This window comes from Hippoglossus stenolepis, chromosome 20 (assembly GCF_022539355.2).
Source record: "Hippoglossus stenolepis isolate QCI-W04-F060 chromosome 20, HSTE1.2, whole genome shotgun sequence".
Lineage (NCBI taxonomy): Eukaryota > Metazoa > Chordata > Actinopteri > Pleuronectiformes > Pleuronectidae > Hippoglossus > Hippoglossus stenolepis.
The window spans coordinates 7,111,314-7,132,660 of NC_061502.1; the positions used below are offsets into that span (position 1 = coordinate 7,111,314).

Below are 21,347 nucleotides of genomic sequence, written 5' to 3' on the forward strand. Positions count from 1 at the left end.
AAACAGGATAGAAAGAAAAAGCCCTTGATGAGTGTAAAAGCAGGCAGGGGGATATGGCCATGTAGCCTTTTATGTGAGAGAAAAGGAGTGAAAGACGGAAAAAGGAAGGGCAACACCGCAATTGAAGGAAGTGACTGATCTTTTCATTTCAAGAGGCAATGATGGGATCATTTATTGATCTGGACATTTCATTAAGTGTCAGTGCAAAGTGTCACATCAGTTGACAAACTGCATGTCTTCCTCTCATGACTCAGACGCCCTGAGGCCCTGTGTCACCATGACGATCTTTTGTCTACTTTGTCTCCTACAGCGTTTCCCCTGTTGTCTTCCGTTTTGCTTTCCTTTACGTAATCACATATTCCAAACAAGTTATCTATCTGATTATTGATAATGAAGACAGTCATTAGCAGCAGTTCAAGATGAATATCAATGGTGGAAAATTGTTGATGAATTGCTAAGATAATCCTAGAGATGAACTGAACTGAGATCAGCTGAATAGAAACTAAGAGATTCTGCTCGGTTTTTATTTCAAGCCTGATATATAGTCTTCATTTTGTTTCCAGCTATGCTTAGAATTCTATATGTAGAGTTTCTGGGGTATAAATTGCTCAGTTAAGACATATAAATACATCATTATTTTTTTTATATTATCTTGAAAGGTGTGTTCCATTTGACCTGGGTTTTTAATAGTCTGCTTTATGTGCACTTTCAAAAAAGAAACATTTTAAATCACTCCTTAGTGAAAGTCATCAGGAACCGTTGAATTGGAATTTGTTCAGCAGTCATGGCCGTGGATATACTGCCATTGTGCTGTGTTAATTACAGCTCAGAGAGGGATACCGTTGGGAAAATATAGTTTTCAGGAATATATTTTTTATTGCTTATGCTTAGAACAGCACAACCTTTGCATACTGAGCGTTGTTAATAAACCTTAACTTCCTTAATTACAAACACAAATAGAAATATCTAAAATGAATGCAAAGCCTTTTTATTTTTGCTTGTTCATAGATTCATAGTCTATTTGATGTATGGCTGTTGGTCATCTGCTTAGAATGTCATGATCAACTAAGTTACAGTATATCTGGACCTGGCAAATGAAAAAAACCCACTTATGTTATATAAACATATATCCAGGACATTCTTCTAATGCCACTAACTGTTGTAATTACAGTTATTATAAGAGGTATAAAAAGCACATTTTTTAAAGTGGATAAATGGGAGCAGTGGTAATTCTCTCCACTGAAATATAATGGAACTTTAGTTTGAAATAAGCTACTTGCTGAAAAATCTATTAGTACATGTATATAGTGCTTTTTCAGTCTTATCAACCACAGTACAACTTTCATTACAAGTCAAATTCATCCTTTCTCGAACACATTCATGCTGCACCTCTGTACTCAGGTGTATGTCTCTCTCTCTCCCTAATGTTTATGTTAAGACTGCGACACAACTCCTAACTCCAAGCTCCTCCCCATCAGTTGCAGGTGATGAGAACTTGGCTGATCAATATTTCATTAATGTTACAAGATTGAGGCCCCGAGTCCAGTCGATTCCAATGAACCCGAATGACAAAAAAAATTGAGTTGCTTGCTAGGTTTGTGCCTTTGGCTATTCTTACAGTAGTCTGCATGCTCTCTGATAATACTGTATCTATGCAGGAATTTGCACAAAGCCCATTATTCACAGTGACTTTGAAGGGCATAAGATCGGCAATTGAATATTATCATCTCCGTCTAAACAATGGACATTTTGGACTATTTTTGCAACAATATTCATTAAATTAACTAAATTTGTAGATTTTCATAGTACACCCACTCATTACAAGTGAAACAGTGAGTGAAAGTGAGTCATTTCTTTGTGAGTGATTACACTGTGTGTCATACATAATGACATTGAAAAAAATTTAGGCTGAATTGATTTGAAATGCGATTTTCTCATCTTCCACTAACTATCTGACAATGTAACAGTGTTAGTCTGTCAGACAAACATTTGTTTGGTTCTACGTTTTAGGACGGCTCACTTTCACATTGGCCACAACTCAGCTGACTGAGCTAGTGTAGAGTAGAGATTGACTCATCCGCCCATCACCCAACTGGAGGAATTATTTTCTCCAATATAGAAACATCTGCATGAACATTCCACTCCACCTCTACTGGTGTTAATATTGTTACATATTACACCTATTTCATAGGTGGATAAACTTACTTAAAGGGAAGGATAAAAGTAATTAAACAATTTGTTGTTCTTACCTCAGAGATGCTTGAAGGTTGATTTTGTTACCTGTAGACAGAGCTACTGAGCTGTTTCCTTCTATTTTCAGTCTTCTAGCTGTTTGTAGTTCACAGATATTACTGAGGTGTCAGCCCTTCCATCTTGCTAATAAAGCAAGTAAGTGTTTTTCCCAAATATCGATTTTTTCCTTTTAAAGATGCAATGTCCCTTTTTAATGTAAGAATTAAATGTTAATCAGTGCTGAATGTTTTTCCTTGGCAAAGATCAGCGGGAGATTGGATTGATTTACCTAAATTTGTTTAACTAGCTTTGGGGTACACAGTAAGTATGAGTTAGTACTGATGATAATGTGGCATCGAGCCCAGAGACCAATCATATCAATCTTACTAAGATCGGTGCATTTTATGCCTTTATGGGTAGTGTGAGATTGGGAAGATATAAAAGTAATAAATAACCCACACCATAATGTATAACACTATAGGCATGGAGTGCTTCAAAGTTTGCTTGGATGGCCCTACTATAAACTCAATATAGAAGCCCATCTGTATTATACTGACATGGCTTTGGGGCTTTTACTCGTTTGCCTATGCTATAGAGACAGTGGATCTGGAGTTGTATGCCTTTGCAATGAAAACCCCCCTTAACATTGCACACAGTATAGAAGCTGTCAATTTGTAAGTTTTATGCTCCAGATTCTTCAGAGCTTTTTCTCCCTATGTCTTCTGTTAAAAACATGACCGTCTTCTGATGGGTTGTGATCTGATTACTCCATACTAGGAATTATTTAATACAAATAAATAAGTGAATCAGAGACACTGATTCACAATCCCGCCTAAAGACATTACCACTAGGCCGCTGGATTGTCAGTGTCACTGGAATGATTTATTTATTTAATACTTGCTGGTATGTTTGGATACTCATCTCCCCGGGGCTTTTTTCTTTCAAAAGCTGTACGTGTCCATGTACACACACTGTTCTAACGAGTACGTGTGATGGCAGTTTAAAATATTTCTGCCGCTACATGAATCTTTATACATAATTAAAGAGCGGAGTGTGGTGAGTCGTTTGCTGCCATCCAGTCTAAAATTTCCATTCCTCACGAGTGATAGGTGATTACTGGCCTTAGCGAGAATTAAAAAATTGTATTGTGGATTATATGTTTTGGTCTGTATGTGTAAAAAATTTGACAGTGGAAAATATGTTTTCAGAGCGGTTTAAAAAGCAAGTTAAGGGCCAGCTGAAAATAAGCAGCTGTTGGTGATACATGAGTCAAGGTTTTCTATTACCCAGATCCACCTGACCTGTTATGAGAGCCAGCTAGCAGCACCCGACCTCAAAAATACCAATAAGTACTGAACCCACAACCCCTGTTGGAGTGCTAGCTGATGTGCTTTTTTTTTTCTTTTATCATCTTTTAAGATTAACAATGCTGAAGTTTGCCTTAACTTTTGTTTGATAAAAGTGACAATATATAAAAAAAGGCATAAACGTATAACTTTGGGCAAAAAGTAATATTCCCTGTGTTGAAATTGATAAAAAAACAAAACAGCCACGTTATGATTAAGCACTGGACATCGCAGCATGACATTTCTAAATAAAATCTAAATTCTGAAGGTTAAATAAATGGTGGTCCAAGCATTCTGCAAAGATAAGAGGTACACACACACACACACACACACACACACACACACACACACACACACACACACACACACACACACACACACACACACACACACACAAAGAAGCATTATTAATAGGATGCCAGCATTCAGAAATATCCAATTCCTCTCCACCTCTGGTCCCTCACTTACAGCAGAGCAGAGCGACAGTCATAGCTGGAGATGAAAACGTATCCAATTGCCTTTTCCCTCCAGATCAGATCAGGTGGAACCAAAAGCCAAAGCAGCATCCCACCTTAAAATCAAGTCTGCCAGCAGCCCCTGTACCCTCTTGACAGTGAGATTACAAACTGTGGGCTTGATTGCTGGTGGATGTGGGACCTTGGCATGTGTCTCACTGTTCTTTTTAAACCCCCAGCGCTGGTAGTCTCACAGGGAAAACTGCCCAGTTCTTCTCTAACCATTACCAGTCTGTGTAGATATTTGTGGGAGACTGGTGATCATTTTCTGTGATGTGCTGCCATTGTTTCGTACATGCAGAATGCTCGCTACTCTGTTTTTGTAAGGTATCCCTTAGTCCCCCAGCCTGATTGCATTCATAGCCTGAGCAATGCATGGTCATTTGGTTTGATGTCAAATGAGACATAATGAGACAACATAATGAGAGTGAAGAAAAGCAACAGAGAAAGTTGAAGAAAATGATGGTACTGGATGCTTTTGCCCAGCAGTTTGACTAAGATGTTACATATTCTTTAGTGTCCTCCAGATATAGATGCATATATTGTTTTTGTAAGAAGTTTTACTCTTTTGAAATGTCCTTGAAAGTATGTGTGATAAGATATAGTACATATGCAAATGTAGCCACTGTATAAACACATGTAAATCGCTATTTTTTTTGCAGTTGTTGTGCAGCATAAGCTGACACCACTGGGTTATCTGGTGTGATGATTGGTGTGTGACGGGAAATGAGTGGCTGGTCATTTATTAAGAGGGTCACCTGAGAACACAGTTCCTGAAGTGGAGTGTCCTGAGTCATGAACCCCATTTTGTCTAGTTTATAGTTTTTTACATTTTCTTGTTATTTAGGTATTGGTATAAATTACAAACTAATACTTAACAAAAGGTTATCACTGGATACATGCATTGGTGGGGAGAGGGAAAGGTACATCGTGATTTCTGGTCAGTTTGCTCAGTCATGTCCTCGAGTAGGTACAATTAACAGAATAGAGCCTCTTTAGTATTAAGGCAAAAAGCTCTGCTCACTATACACTTTACAGTATAGTCTCTGATGAATAACTTAAAAGGAATCCTAGTCCTTCGAGAACCAAGCTGGCATATGTTATTTATTCTGCATAAGATCCCAGATTTATATTAGACCTTTCGTTCCTGACAGAATTATAATGGCGAGGACTTATGGATTTTGACTGTGTCCACTGTGATCTAGTGATTCTATCCACGGATTATCTGATTTACACACACACATTTTAAGTTATCTCCTTGTCCTTTGTTCAGATAGTTGTTTTATGAAAGAATTACTTTTTATATCCTGGCGTTACTCTGAATTATGCAGTGTCAGAGCTGCCTCATGGGACTCAGCAGATGATTTTAATTTGTGAATGCCTTTTGATGCAAAGACCAAAGGTTCCTTTGGGGTTAGGGTGTGTGTCTCCCTGACAGGCCATTGTCAGGAAACTGCCTTGTGTTGGTCCCTATGTGTCTCTTTCTGTCACAGGCACTCTCTTTCTGTCTCGCTGACTTAGTCGCTCGGGCCTGTATCTCAGTGTCTGCTTCAGGAAACCAGTAAATGAAGGCAAATGCCTTGAAGTTTCACCCAGTGTAGCATTCGTTTTTTTGCTTGCTGCAGCACTTTTATTGCACTCTCAGAGAGCAGGCTTTGGTTTCCCCTTCCTCTTAAAACCCCAAGCACCATCTGTTGTCATTAGTGTCCAAATATCAGTGATATAACCGGCTGCTGTCTCTGTCTCTCTTACGGTCTCTGTCGTCTTTGTAACCCATTGCTTGTTACCCTTGGAGAAGGACCAAATGTTCAGCTTTAAATGCAGTCAACTTGCAAGCTATACGAAGGAGAAAACTTTTTTTCTTACTCTACAGTATCTTTTACAATAGGGAGAAAATATTTTGCAGTTTAGAAATTAAAATCTTGGATTACTTTCAGCTGTTTTAACAATAAGAAAACAATGGTTTATTGTGTTTAGTGTTGCCTTGTGTCATCCTCATCCTTTGCATCTTTTCAACTGAGCGCCAGAACCAAACAGTCTTTTACCTCAGAGAAATGTTGGGTCTGAGAATCACATGTCCAGTCATGTAGTCAAAAGCATCTGAAATGAAGTGGTACTACTGTTTTTTCCCTTGTGGGAATTGTGGTTTCTTTTAGTTATCTTGATTTAATAAAGTTTCTTAACTCTCTTTCTCTTTTCATCATAGATCATATAAAGCGAAAGATTCGCCGGCGGCCTTCTTGGGGGCGGGGCATCATCCGTAAAAAGAAGAGCTACAAGAAAGGAATGGAAGAGGATGAGGATGAGCCCGAGGCAGAAGTGGAAGCTGCAGGACCCAGCGATTCATGTTTGACACAGGATGAGGAATCGTCTTGCGATACCTCAGGTCCCCAACCCAATGGCCACCATCACCATGCCCCCTCCACTGAGGAGGAGAGCTCCAGTGAGCCACTTGTTGTGGCTCCTGCTGAACCTCCAGATGACAATGAAGCCAGAGAGGAACCAATACCTAAGGAGGAGGAGACCACAGTCAACGAGGGAGAGTCTGAGAACATGGAGAAGGACACTGAGCTGTATTGCGTTGGTGACAGTTCTCACCCCAAGGCAGATGGGCATAGCCAGGCCAAGCAGGTTGAGCTCCATCCTCTGGCAGAAACATCTGAGTCCTCAGATGCTGAGGCCCAGTCCAAGCACATAGAGGATCTCCTAGTATCACAAGTGGACTGTGTGAATGGAAACGAGTCAATGGAAAGTCTGGACTTGCAGAGCCCCAAGAGCAGCAGTGAGGCTGAGAAAAGGACTCCTCTGAGCATGGCTAAAGGCTCTAATGAGCCAGAGCAGGAAGAGCACAAAGACAAACATGAGAGCCATCCAACTCAGGGGCACCCCCACCAGGATTGGAGGGCAGTTACTGAGAGTGCTGACGAAGATCAAGACATAGAAGGTATATGAGTAGACTGGTAAAATAGAACACAGTGCTCTTCTGTGTGTGCAAATTATATATAACATTTTTTGTAAAAATAAAATAGAGTAAAAGTAACCTAATTTGGTAAGTTATCGCGGCATGGTTTATTTCACATACTTTTTCACTGTCTAGGTTGAGCCTCAGTTGAAGCAGCCAAGCCTGTCGATCACTTTTTAAAATGTCTGGACAAGCCATCAAGCAGCTCGATTGATTATTTTTAGTTTTTGGCTGGTTACAACAGCAGTGACAGCTTCTTTAAAAGTCAGTCTGTCACTAGGTTACATTATTGGTTGATCGGCCAATGTTGTGTAGGATTTAACCCTTTGGCCACTGGGCTTTTGAAACAATTCTGTTCCAACAGTTTCTATTTTATCATAAAGGTATGTTTACAGGCAGTTTTATCAACCTAGTACTTTTGTCGCCTGATTTACAGATTTACCCCCCCAAAAAAAAAAAAAATGCACCAACTGTTAAAACTGTTTGGGTAACCTTAAGCTACTTTCTGGAGAAGAGTCATTGCAATTGTGCCAAGAGGACAAGGTCAGTCTTTACCTCTAGAGGTGCATCTCTATATGCCTCTTATTCATTTGAAGGCACGGCACCTGACAAAGACATAAAATAAGCTTTTTACTTTCTCCCTGACTGATTATATTGCAGCCGAAATCACAGCCCATACGTTCTCTTTAAATTATGTGTGACGAATTTTATCAGTGCAAATCAAATTGAAAATGGCTTGTAGGTGACTGCTGATTAACATGTTTTCTTATTGGGTCGGTCACCGCTTCTTACTTGTTCCGTCGTCTGACAGCAGAAACTGAAAAACATGCAAATGTATTAGAGTTTATTAAATCTATTAAAATGCATGTTTATGTCAAAACAGAATAAGAAGAGTAGCAAACAGATAAAAGGCTAAAACGAGCTGACACCAGGCAGAATGCAAATATGATGTGATTATGTCATGAATATGCTAATTTGTGTATTGCGTCATGTAGTGACATTAAGTGACTTCGTGAGAAGCCTTCAACAGCTTTCCATTGTCAAGTTGTTTACAGCAGTTCCAGTAACCAGGTGTTCATTTTACACATTGACCATACACTGTTCAGCCATATACAGTGATAGGCTTTTACCTCGTCCTGTTAAATGTCCTGTTAAAGAGTAGATCAATTTTCACACATTCAGCCAGCGTTTTGCCCCCACATGTAACTATGATCATACTCAGCTTCTCTGACTTTCACTTGGTTAAGCTATTAAAAATAGAGAAGAGAACATGAATAATGTAACATAAGTTATACAGAATATAAAAATGCCACACCCTGGTGATATCCTCAATGGTGTTAGTCTATGAAGATTCACAGCGCATTTCTCCATCTTTGAACCGCCACATATATTCAGTTTCTCTGCCATGAGCCAATATGTCCCTTTTACTAGTGTGTAGTGTTCAAGTCCGACACAAACCAATACGTTTGTATTTGATTACCGGCCTGGTTGGCTTGTGATGGGCAGAGGCCAAGCTGGAAAGCCGAAGTAATGATGATGCTGCTTAGAATATGGAGAAGCCATCAGAGGATGACACAATCATCCGACCGCAGAACACAAACAAACCCTGGCTCCTCAAATGACAACTCAGCTGCTCCGCCTCCTCGCTCCCTTGCTGAGCCAGCCCTTTTGTTCCCGTCGAAAACATTTCCCGAACACTGTTATAAATGGACAGGAAAGAGGCCAGATGTGAAATATTGTGCTCTCAGTAGCTGGTAGTAGCTTCAAATAGACTTTCTTTCTCATACCCTAGTTTTGCATTAATCTTGTGGCCATGGCAGTTGGGATTTATTTCCATAAAACCGTCCAGTTTGTGCTTTCAAATGTTTCATGAGAAAAACTAATTGAGCTCTGAAATTTAGCTCTCCCATTAATTTGAAAGTTGCTTTAATTCATAAAACTGCATACCTCTCAGTTCACCTTCCCTCCATTAATCATCCCTTCATATCTTCACAGGAGGTTCCAAAGTAAGGAAATGCAAGAGGAGCCCATCAGAGCAGCTGAAGGAATCTGTTGAAACGACTGAGGAAGAGCCACAACCAGTCCCTCCGGTCGTGGTTGACCACCAGCAACTTACGGTAAAATGTTTTTTTTTTTTAAATTATGGTATTGTCCCTTGGTGGTGTAACGGTGCTTTAAAGTTGTCAGTTTGTGGTTTTTGGTCATAATTCAGCATGTTTTCAGTACAAACAAAAGAATACAAAGGTGTGAATTGAGGACAGCTGTATCCCATTTCGCTACTTCAATTTCAGGGTGCCACTGTGGTGTATTCTGGCTCATAGTTAAACTGTCATGACTTAGTGGGGTGCTTTAATAAACCAGAGCCATTTTCATTGTTATTAGTGGCACCTGTGCTTTTATTATTAGATGCGAATGGAAGAATGAGTTATCCAAATTGTACACCGTGCCCTCAAAGCTATAAAAAGTTAATATATTAGAATAATATTTCTTGCATTCTCAGAAAAATGGTAAGTGCTCAGAGACTGGGGGCCTGAAAGAAATTCACAAGGACAAAATTGTCTTTTTTTTTAAGACACTGTATCTGGTATTTGAGGTGATTTAAATGTGGAAGCTCTTAAAACCAATTTTCTAGTGTTTTACTAACCACTTAGCATTAATTTACTAAATGTGTGCACTCCTGTTTGAGAAGAAGTTGCATCAAGTCTTTATTTGTTCAATGTAAATGTAAATGTAAATACTTCAGCTGGATGTTTGTCGCTTTAAAGTGCATTCCCTTCATCTGAAAATTGTGAATATTATTTTTTGTGTGCACAGTGTGATAGATAGCAATTTATATTTAAAGTTTCTCTCAAACGGTGTTTGGTAACGACCTACAGGTTTTCAACCTGATTGTTTCATCTTCCACTGACTTGTCCACTGACTGCGGTTGCAGCGCACGTTGACGTTCTGTATTTTTTATTAAAACTGGACCCACTACAGAGCTTGAAGGCGCAAACCTCAGGGAACCACCTTGGTGCACAAATGATGATTACAGAAAAGCCCTATCCCCACTCCTAAATATAATCCAACCTCAAGCCAAGATTTTAACTTTTTAAAAACCGCACTCCCTTGTCACACTCTTTCTTTATTTTACACACTTGAAATTGTAATTCAGACCATGAAGGATTTAACATCTGGGTTGATTCAGTATTATGGCCTGACTGTAATTCTGAGATTTTACAGATCAAAATGATGATGCGGCAGAGGGCAGAAGAATATAGCTGATTTCCGACATGCACTGAACTCTGGATAATTTCAGGAGATTATTTTTGGAACGCAAATGACAGAGTGAGATTTTCTCCTGCCAGCCCCCCCAGTTAAAACTCTGGATTATGTCGGAGTGAGCCCATGTTGTAATACAGCAGGGGATCCTCACTGTGAGTGATGTACTGTGTTGATGACGTATAAAGATGTGATCTCCACAGTGGAATTAATGTTACCTTACCTCCTGCCTCTGCATGCTGCACCACCCCTTGCCTGAAGGCTCTGGAAATGTCTGTGTTGTTGTGAATGCATCTGAGAGTGGAGAAAGTCCTGACCCAATTGTGCGGACATCTGGTCTAAAAGTAGCTTGAATATCCGTGGTCATTTCTTCTGACCGTGATGACTTTGTGTATTTAGTATTTTTATCTGATAGGAATTTGTGTTAATGTGTTGCAGAGAATATTGCAACACATTCCAAAAAATAAACTAATTAAATAATTATGCAAAAGAAATAATGCAGCTATAGACGATCCTGGGACACAGAATACTCAGAAGTTACAGTGCAGCCAAATATTAATACACTTTTTTTTTTATATAAAGAATTAAGAAACCTTAGATATTATAATAAAGGGCCCTGAAATCCAACAGTGAGACTAGACAGCACTAGAATATAGACTAATTGATGCTGCAGAACCAGCTGTGGTGAGCTGTCAAAGTTTTGCAACTGACTAATTACGCTGTGATTATGGAAAAGAGGAGCTATAATCTAAAAATGTTACCAATATGCTTTTGTTTTTGTCTCCTTTGAGTTCACACGGGTGCTTGTTTAAATGTTGTCACCAGTGTGGTTGAAGAGCTTTCTTGAGTGGTTTCTCCTCCCTTCTGTAAAAGAACCAGCTGTTGTTAATTTCAATGCTCGAAATTAGTCACTTATTGCTTCCCATGGGTTGGTAAATCACATTTTGTGCACAGACACTTAATAGGGGGGTGGTGTGAAAATGGCATTGACGATCACACTTGGCGTGGTCCCATTTCGAAGGGGAAGCATTCATGTTCTCATCCGTGAGCCGGCAGCGAGGTCTTGCAAGAAGCCAGACCCGTTCCCTCATTTTCTTGCATTGCGTACCCTGTCACGTGCACTGGCTCCTGAGATGTATGGTTTCATCTCAGAAGCCTTCTGCACTTGCCATTAATCCATCCTTTTGTGGTTTCCAAATGCAGAAAAGGTTACAAAGAGCAAGTATCTAGATAATTAAACCCCCTTTCACACTGGTCGAAAAAACAACAACATCCACTAACATCTGTTTGACCCGGGAGTGAATGCCGACTTAATCTATTCCCAATGCAAACGACTCTGCAGTAGACACAGGTTTTAATCGGCTCAGATCAGCAGTGATGGAAACGTATCGCCCGGTTGAACGCGCTAATTCGGTTCATCGTGACTTTGAACATGACGCCCAAAGAAAAAAAAAAACACAGAAGCAAACTCCTACTGGCAATGAAAGGAGTCAATCGCCTCTTTTAGGGGATTTACCAACATTTAAAAAAAATCTGCGTATACTGGCCAGTTTTGGTTTAAGAGATATTAGAAGTCCATCATTTTTTGACTGAGGCATGCAGTAGAGGCATTGCAAGCTTTGAGGCATTTAATGTATGGAGGGTTGGGAAACTCAATCATGGATGACCAGCCTTAAGTTTCCTGATCCATAGGTCTGCCTGGGGCTGACGCTGTCCAACTGCCCCTCTCAGAGGGCTGACTCTTAAACTTCTGAGGCTTATCCTGCCTTTCCATTCACCCTATAGTTATGCCACAGTCTCTCTCCCCTTATTTTTCAACTATCACATTTTTGTATCCTTGCTATACAGAGATGGAGAGAGCCAATTACGATGGCAGGCGATTTTCACATTCCTCAATCAACAGGTATTGTTCGTACAACAGTTGAATGGAATAAGGTTATGACTCAAACATGAGTCTCTGTCTGCCTCACTAGGTCTGCCAACTTATCCCAGGATGTGTTCCAAGTAACAGAGAGCATGTGAAGCAGCTCTGTGGTACTTTGCACAGTCACGCTAGGGTCCCACCTAATACCCCAAGTGTAAATTGGAGTCTCGGCTCAGTGGAATCCCTTGACAGCACTCGTCACCGATCGGGTAGGGGGGCATTTTTTTAAGGCGTTCTGTGTAGTGTAATTGGTGTAAAAGAAGGGTTCCTCTGACATGCTCTCACTTCTGTCCTCCATACTACATAGTGTTATGCCATCAATCCATTATATAGTGGCTTTTACCCATGTCCGATGGGGATGAAAGAGATGGCAAGGTAGGTCTTGTCTTGCCGAATCTGACTCCCATCTTTCAAATTGATTGACAAGTTTTTCAGTTGGCTTGAATCTTAGTGCTTCAACTGGCTGCCCCTATGAACAGCCACACACAGCACTAATCTGGGGGTTTATTTGTTAGAAGGGGGAAGAAGAGAGATATCTTAAAGAAACAGATCGTGAAAAGAGGGGACTGTGAATAATTGCTTTTTCATCCCAGGCTTACGGAACAAATTGAATTTCCGGTGTGTAGGATGAGAGTCACCATTTAAGCAGATATTTGCTGGCAGAGCCGGGACTGGCACGGTGCCTGATGTGTATTAGGGCCCGCAGTCAGTGGTGTACTGTTCCTTTTCCTTTTTCCTTCAGTCATATTCATTGATTGTAGAGGGCTCATTACTTCTGACTTTTAACTTGATGGAGGAGGCTCTGAAATCTCTCCGGAATTGAATACTATCAGAGTCATGAGTTTGTTCACAGACCCTACACCCAAAGCCTGTAGGACAGAGATGTTATTATTTCAGTATTCACATCCCGTCCTTCAGAGCCAGGACACAGTTATTTGCTCTCTTAGCAAAATCAAGTTCTGTTATTGCCAGTTTCACTGAGATGACGCTTGATGCCGTCTAAAACAAAATGAATTCCTCAGCATGAATAAGCAGCTCCTGAGGCTTGTTTCTATCACTTCTCCGAAATGTCTCTCATTCTCAGCTGTTTTCTTTCATCAATAATCAGACACTTGTCCACAGATGGGCTGGGAGAAGTGGTGCTGACGATTGCGAATGAGAACTCAGTCACATGAAATCCAATCTGGTCCGGCAATTTTTCCTCCATTTTACGAAGAACACATAGATTATCATCTGCTCTGCGATTTTCTTTAGCAGCTGCCTAGAAAGAGTTAGTGTTTCTTGTTTCTGGCATGGTATGAAATCTCTTTGGCTTGACGCTTAGCTATTACAGCATGTCAGGATTTACTGTTTTAGAGAAGCCTGTCAACAGAAATGGCACCGTCCTTCGTTTTAGTTCTAATAACAGTGGGGGCCCCTCTGGCGAAGTAGCCACGCCACATGTCTCTTCAAAAGAGAACAGCTTAATAGTAGTGCTGGACCAGCCTTTGATTGTCAATAAAGTAGACAGCATTTGAAGTGCTTCTTTTATTTTCATTCATTGCCACTGATGGCCTTGACAGAGCAGCTATTTGCATGTAATTGCTTGCATAGCTATGCCTCTTGGCCAGGCATGTGAGGACCAGTAGTGTCAATAGAGCAGACAACATACAAATTTCACCCCTTTTCTTCATGTTCTGTATGAGTTTTCCTTTTTGCCAAACCTTTACGGTGATTCATTTTGCCCGTTTTTAGTGCTCACACCTCATGTATCCCACTTAACCCTGGGCTTGTGTGTGTGTGTGTGTGTGTGTGTGTGTGTGTGTGTGTGTGTGTGTGTGTGTGTGTGTGTGTGTGTGTGTGTGTGTGTGTGTGTGTGTGTGTGTGTGTGTGTGTGTGTGTGTGTGTGTGTGTTACCACATTGTATTATCACATTGTGTTGGATTTTGTAGTTATTATTAAATGCTTAGCTTCTCTTTTGTCAACCTTGGCAGTGATAATAGAAGCCAGCAGTGTTGGTCTTCCAGTGAAAGCAAACATTTCATAGCATTTGTGCTGATGGGAATGTGGATGGTTATGTTTCTTTCCCCCTTAGCTTTATTTGAGAGCAGGACTTATTGATTTACCGTTCAGATATTGTTGTCCTTTCAACTCAAATAGCCCCTGCTTGAGCAAGAGAAATCCTAGAGCCTACGTTTCACATGCGCAGAAGAAACAGCATGAGTGTGAGGAGAAGAGCTGAGACCGGAGCTCAGGAAATCTAAGCACATATTTGAGTGCGAGCACAGAGTTTTAAGTGAATGGTTTTGCTATTACATTTGTTAGTTAACAGCCAAGGTGAGAATATAAGTCAGGGTGAAATAAAAACATGACAAGTAGGATATATCAGCAAACAAACATCACTCTTAGAAGTTTGAGTGTCTTGCATTTGCTTTCAAATATCAATTAAAACTGTGTTGATAATGTATTTAAAATGAAGATCATGTTAATAGATTAAAAGCCCCATTACTTGACTGCTTAAAAACCCCTTGAGAGAATTTTACTGTAGAGTTTTAAGCAGGCAACTTATTCTCTTAATGCATAATAATAATACGGTCTGAAATGTTTAATGCTCGGTCAGCGGATCTCAGTGTTTAACACAGCCTCCATAACACACACACTGGTTGTACTACACATGTAAAGGACCTTTATTTCCCTTGAGGGTTACTCTAAGTTCAACCACACCTGGTCAATCGCCAATCCTCTCCATACCCTTGACCTACTCTTAAACTTTTCCTTTATTGGATTTTTTGCCTCTATTGAATTTATTTTAAAAGCATCATCTCTGTTTCGGGTAACTTTACAGGTGTGTTTTGAGGTGTGTTTGTGGTTATTTGTGTTAAGTCAGGGCTAAACTTTCTCTCCTATTATTACTTGGTGATATTGGATCTCTGCTGTCTTGAACTCAAAATATTAAAATTCTTTCCTGCAGCCCACTTACCAGACATATTTTTTCGACATACCTCTTAAATGAAGTCTCTATCCTCCAAAACTTTTTTTCCCCTGTCAAATTGGAAAAATTTCAATAAAATTAATTTAGACGAGTAAAGGTTGCTTCATATATATTTTTTTTTTACATCTCTCATTATTCATTATTGTCACCTTGATCTCGTACTTATCTACACCCCCCTACATGCTCATCCTCTGAAGGTATTTCTTTCATATTTTATGAGCTCCTCCACATTTCCCTATTGGGTTGTTGGAAACATAGCCCTATTTTATCAAAGAAAAAAACGCCATGGATCAGCCTCAATGTCTTCATAAGATTAGTGGCAAATAGTGAGATATGAGATTGTGCCACATTGTCCTATTGGAGGATAATTATTTTCAGACAGGGATGGATTTTATTCTATAATATTTGGAGTTTAATTGTCTCGAGCTAATTTTTCCAAAAAACACCTCGCTGACAAACTTGCATAATATCATGATAGCAGTGCTGGGTATAATGTCGAACAATTACGTCTATAATCTGCCATGGCTGGATAACATCAGAATCGTTAAGATTGATAAGGTAGTTAAGTCAGTATGTGGCATACTTCCCTCTGTTGCAGTTACTAATGACATTATGTTCAATGCACGGATGTTAGTGCTAAAAGAGAGAGAAAATACTTTATGGAAACTCATTGTAACACGTGCAGAGTATTACAATACTGTGATACATATTGACAAATCCTAAAATATTATGTATATATCATTGAATTGATTTCAATCATATTTAAAGATATAGTATGGAACATTTTGTTGACTTAATCCAAAATGTTTCCAACAATGTTCAATCCCAGATAAATCCCCAATTTTATTAAAGGTAACAGAATATTAATTTGATCGCCTTTTTGTTTCATATAGTTATGTTTAATTTTTACCTTCTCAGAGATTTGATCTGCCTTTGAAACTCATGTTGGAGCCTTTAAAGACAAGTGAAAAATGTATGTGATACTGAACTTTAACTTGACTGACTCTGTGCTTAACATCCTCAGTTAGTAGGGAGGCAAGTCAAATTAACTATAAACTCCTGATCCAGTTTAATATTTAAAATGCATAATCAGTGTTCATAAACCCAGGGCTGTATTACAGCTAGCTTCATTTCAAACACGGATGCATATCTTCTGTAATCTACAGTAAGATTATGAAGCAAATCAGTCCGTGCAGTCAATCTCCATTGTTAAAACTACAAAGAAATTAGCATTAACTAAAATTGAATCCCTGTAGTTTTTTGTTTTTTGGAGACATTTAGACATTAAAATATTAGCAGCTGCTTCACCATGTTACCACACATATACAAGTATAGCACTTAGAGCCCCTAACCCCTGTCACCGATGTATTATCAAGGGATTATTATGGATGCAGTAATGTGTACATTTAGGATTTTTTGTGTCCAACTTTCTGTCCCTATTATCATTTGTTTCCACAAATGCAAAGTAAACAAACGAAAAAAAACACACATAAACAAGTCAAGAGAAATAAAGAAATAAAATAACAGACGGGAACCTCGTGTTTCTAATTGGAACAACCTTCATATTTTTACACTGCATGGTCTTTACTGAATAAGTGAACTCTGTATTGAGAAATGCATTTTAGTAATAAATAAAGAAATCTACATCGTTTTTGTTGATGCAAGAGGAATCAAAACAATCGCTTTTCTATTTGGTAGGAGAATACATGTTTTTATTGGATATGACATGTAAGAAATGTATATTGCATTTTCCTCACAGGGAAAAAAACACATCAACCAATCAATTAATAAATAGACAAAGCTCTCTATAAATAAATGAATAAATAAATGAATAAATAAATGAATAAATAAATGAAATAAATTAATCTGATGGAGAGGTTCTAGTTGATGGTGAGTAGAGATGAAATCAGCAGGTATGATCTCATTAGATGATTTTTGCTTTCCTTCCTGATCAGCTCCCAGGATTCAGCACTGTAGTCCTACACACAAGAATATTATCATTAGATAGATAGGTAGATGGGTAGATAGACGCTGTAGGTAGATGGGGAGGATAAGGCAGAAGGTAGGTAGGTAACTGGGTGGTTAGGTGGGTTGGTAGACTTACCATTTTTTTCAGGACATTTGTTGACAGTCTCTTGAAATACATGTGCAGCTTCTTGTTGTTCTTCTTGGGGCTGTGGCTCGCAATCTAAATGAATAAAAGAAAAATAAGCTTTGATGAGATCAAAAAATCGCCATTAGTGTAACAATTGCGCCGCTCATCCCTTCAGTCAACAGGAGCAACATAAATAAGTACATGGAAACAAAATGAGTGAGGCTGCGTTCATCCCCCCTGACACGTACACATGAGCGAAGGCCGTCAGCCTGCTGGGTCACAATATTGCGAAAGTCATCCACTCGTCTCTCCTCCCATGATGCAGAGCTGTAATCCTTCTCAAACAGGTCAGCCACCCCGTTCAGAACCTGCACTGTAAATCCAAGTTTGTCCTGAGCCTGTAGGAATGAAAAATCAGATGAAACAAAGAAATCAGAAGGGGAATCAGAGAAAGAAGAAAAAGAAGAAGATTCAGAGGAAGACGAAAAACAAGTTTCCAAAACTGAAGATAATGATAGGAAATATAAGAAATATTATTATACACACTTTTCTCTGAAAACAATTTCTTATGTTTAAGAATAGAAAATCAAGTATTTTCTTATGTTTCTTATTCACTGCAGGTATTTATTTTACTCACTGAGGCTTGTGATGCCTGGCTGTACAGATCTTCAGGGAAGGCCACATTCTCCTCCACTTCAGCATCCTCAGTGGTGTTGGTGGAGTTATGAACCTGCATCACACACATCATGTGTTATTTCATTCAGATATTTCAATGACTTTAAAACATGATGCAAACAAGTTCACTCACCATCATATCTAGTAGATCCAAAGAGTTCTCGCTGAACTGTTTGAATTTATGATCCATCCATTTGCAGCTCATCGCTGAGCCCGCACTGTAGAGACAGAGGCAAAGGCAAACGAAGAAGATCCTGTTAAGCATCTTTAAGAAACAGGTAGAAGTTGACTTTGTATAGAGCAGATTCAGGTGTCTCCTGGTGATTGTGTTGGAGCTGACCTGCAGAGCCTCATTTATAACAGGGCGCACCTATTTCATTTTCCAGACATAAGCTGGGAAACCTGTGGCTTTCATAAGTTTCACAGTTCAAGGTAAAACCTCAACATCCTTTACAGGCGTAACGTCAGATATTTTCGATTTAAATTAGAAAAACTGCTGCAAACTTTATTCCATAATAAAAAAGAAAAATCACAGCTCACTCCGTGTACATATTTAAAATGCTCCTATATAGTGCTACCATGAAATGCATTGAATAGGGAAAAAAACACTGTTTTATATATATATATCTATATATATATATCTATATATCTATACACACAATTGTTATATTATTTGGTGATTTTAAAGGCTAAGTAGAATATTTCTACATGGCTCTTATAATTGTAGTGGAATTGCATCATTATCTCTGTGTGGATTCATAGTATCATTCATTGATAAATCTGCAGGTGTCATCATGTCCATTAGGCGTTGCAAAGGGAAGTTCCCTGAAAGAGAAAACGAAAGTGACTATTTGTCTGTGGCCTGCGCTGTGACACTCAATTCAAAAGAATGTGTCTGACATTTCGCCTTGTTTAAACAAGAACAACAGGGCTGCAAATACGTGAGAACCAGACATATTGTAGAGAAGGGGATTATCCTTCACATTTTAATTTGCCTGATTTCAGTATTTCAGTTTTTATTATTTAATTTTTAATTCTTTTTAATGCATTTTTTAAAATATTTTAAAAGTAATTTTCCTTTTTGTGTTTTTCCCACGTGTCAAACAATAAATTAATTATTGCATTTTAGTCAGTCCACATCACTCAGCTTTATTCTATTGTATTTTGAATTAATACAACATAAGGCATTACCCAAGAGGTCAAAGTTGAATCCATTGGATTTTCACTACCATATGAGCTTGGATCTTAAAAAGATGCAGGTTGTCTTATCTCAGGGGCATGGAGGTATTAAAGTAGTTGGTGAAAATGAATCTCAATAGTTCAGCCAGAAATGAAAATTCACTCATTATCTTGGATTCTGCTCTAACAAAGTTTACCCCCTGAGGCTTCCTTTAAGGAATAGTCATTTAAATATGTTTTAGGAAAAAAACACCTATCTAACTAAAATTGACTAGTATAATTATGGCCCAATATTGACTCTTAAAATCCTGGTATGTGTCTTTGTTTGTGCACATTTTCTCAGTATAAACATGTCTATCTGCAAAGGTCTGAGTATGTAGTGGTAAGTTGTTGAAACTGGCTCTGTTAGAGCTGCATGATGTATAGATTTTCTACTTCGTTGAAATCAAATTACTGCAACCTACACAAAAAAAGTTATTTTAATTAAAGAAAACTAAGGCAACATAGAAAATAGCGGGCTATATGAGACACCTTGAGTCCCGATCGTCTCATAAACTGTGACCTGAACAGTTGCACTCGGGCAGACAGTGTAGTGTTGGCACTCAGAATGGTTAACTGTCTCAAAGCTGATGCCATCTACGAGAGGGACGGGCTGAAAAACGACCCTGCACACTGATCTGAGCTCTTGGTTTTGGTATTGTGTTGGAAATCCTGTGAGCTGCTGGAAGATGTGTCAGGAGACCTAGATGTCTGAAGTGGAAGCGTTTTATTGATGCTTGAAGAGAGATACAAGTTAATGCTGTTTAATGCCACCCAATTCTGAAGGCTGTGCTTTTCAGTATTTTTATATTAACATATCCTCACATAACACAGACTCACTTTATTGCAGTGCTTTTGTCATACTTGGAGACCATTTGCAGAAAAGACAATGAGACTTTGCTGGCTGTCAATCTTGGCTGTTGAAGTGTGTTCTGGGAACTCTGGCTGTCCTATCTCTAGTGTCTGTACCGTAGCTTTGGTTACCATGGTAACTGCTGATGGAGAATGGGCAAATGCATCTTAACAGCTATGCCAAAGATAAATAATGGACTTATTTTGATTAGGGCTGGGGGAACGCGTCGTAAGGAAGGTGGCTGCGCCCAGTCAAAGCATGGACTCACCTGAAGAGCAAGCTGAAGCGAAAATAATCGGCCACGATCTTCGAGCATAGGTCACCAATAGTCCCAGAAGCCGCTCTATATGGAACCAGACCTGTTATTAGATTATCAGACCGTTGCTACATGTGATATGTAGTTATATATTTTTTTCAAAAATTAATTTTATTTTAAGATGCCTTTTTCAAAAGCCCTTTTTTTTTTAAATGCAAACCTTATTTTACTTGAAATGAGAAAATAATATTTATTTCATTAGATTACACTCCAGTTCAATGTGAAAATTTATAATAAATATTGTTAAAATACAGAACTCAATTGAATTATACATACTTCATTTTATTTCACAGTCAGTTTGTTGGCTTCATACAGACATTGATACAACTACTATGCTACTTCAAGATAGTTTTTTTGATAAACTGCTTGAAAACTGTAAACTTGAATTTACAGTGTTGATATTCCTCCAGAAATTTACCTGAGTTTTACTTTATTAAAAAAAATTATCAATAGGTGCAACCCTAATTTTGATTGACTTCAATGTGACATGTATGGAGAAGCATGGTCTAATACTTCATAGATACTTAAAGACCTAATATGATTGGGAAAATACAATATAAGTAAATATTCCTTCATAGGTTTGTGGAGGAGCCGAGGAAGTCGAGTGAACAGTGTTTGGAGTCTTTTCAGTCTCTCCCTGCTGGAGAATCAACACTAGCTAACAGCTGCCTGCAGAGATCAGGCTTATGTCTTGTCAACACAAACTATATGAGTTGGTGAGCAAACTTCCAGTTTCTGTCCTCTCTCTGCTCGCAGTGATAATTTAAGTGTATGTGTGTACTTAGTTAAAGCATCTGTCACTTGAACTCAATGTGTCTTGTGTTGGCTATAAAAATTAAGATGCATCATATTTTAGTTTTGAATTTGCCAAGGAAAATAAATCCCTGATCCACAGTTTTATGACTGAAATACACACTAGGGAAAATTGTCGGGACTGGCCTTTCGGTTCAGTACGCACGTGTACCGAACTTATGCAGCG

The 21,347-nt window shown here is 38.9% G+C and overlaps 2 protein-coding genes across 3 annotated transcripts in view; one reads left to right on the top strand and one right to left on the bottom strand.

Moving 5' to 3' along the window:
* The window catches only part of atad2b (ATPase family AAA domain containing 2B), an 81,816-nt gene that overhangs the window by 40,311 nt on the left and 20,158 nt on the right, over nt 1–21,347 (top strand). For both annotated transcript variants that reach the window (XM_035144539.2, XM_035144540.2), the window contains 2 exons: nt 6,300–7,037; nt 9,051–9,172. In XM_035144539.2, coding sequence (XP_035000430.1) covers nt 6,300–7,037; nt 9,051–9,172 — 860 coding nt within the window. The remainder of the gene's footprint in view (nt 1–6,299; nt 7,038–9,050; nt 9,173–21,347) is intronic.
* Nucleotides 17,092–18,246, bottom strand: LOC118099784 (interferon a3-like). Its single transcript, XM_035144548.2, has 5 exons — nt 18,115–18,246; nt 17,944–18,036; nt 17,555–17,704; nt 17,316–17,399; nt 17,092–17,190 (listed from the first exon to the last, which is right to left on the bottom strand). The coding sequence occupies exons 1-5, from the start codon at nt 18,244–18,246 to the stop codon at nt 17,092–17,094; spliced, it is 558 nt and encodes a 185-aa protein (XP_035000439.1).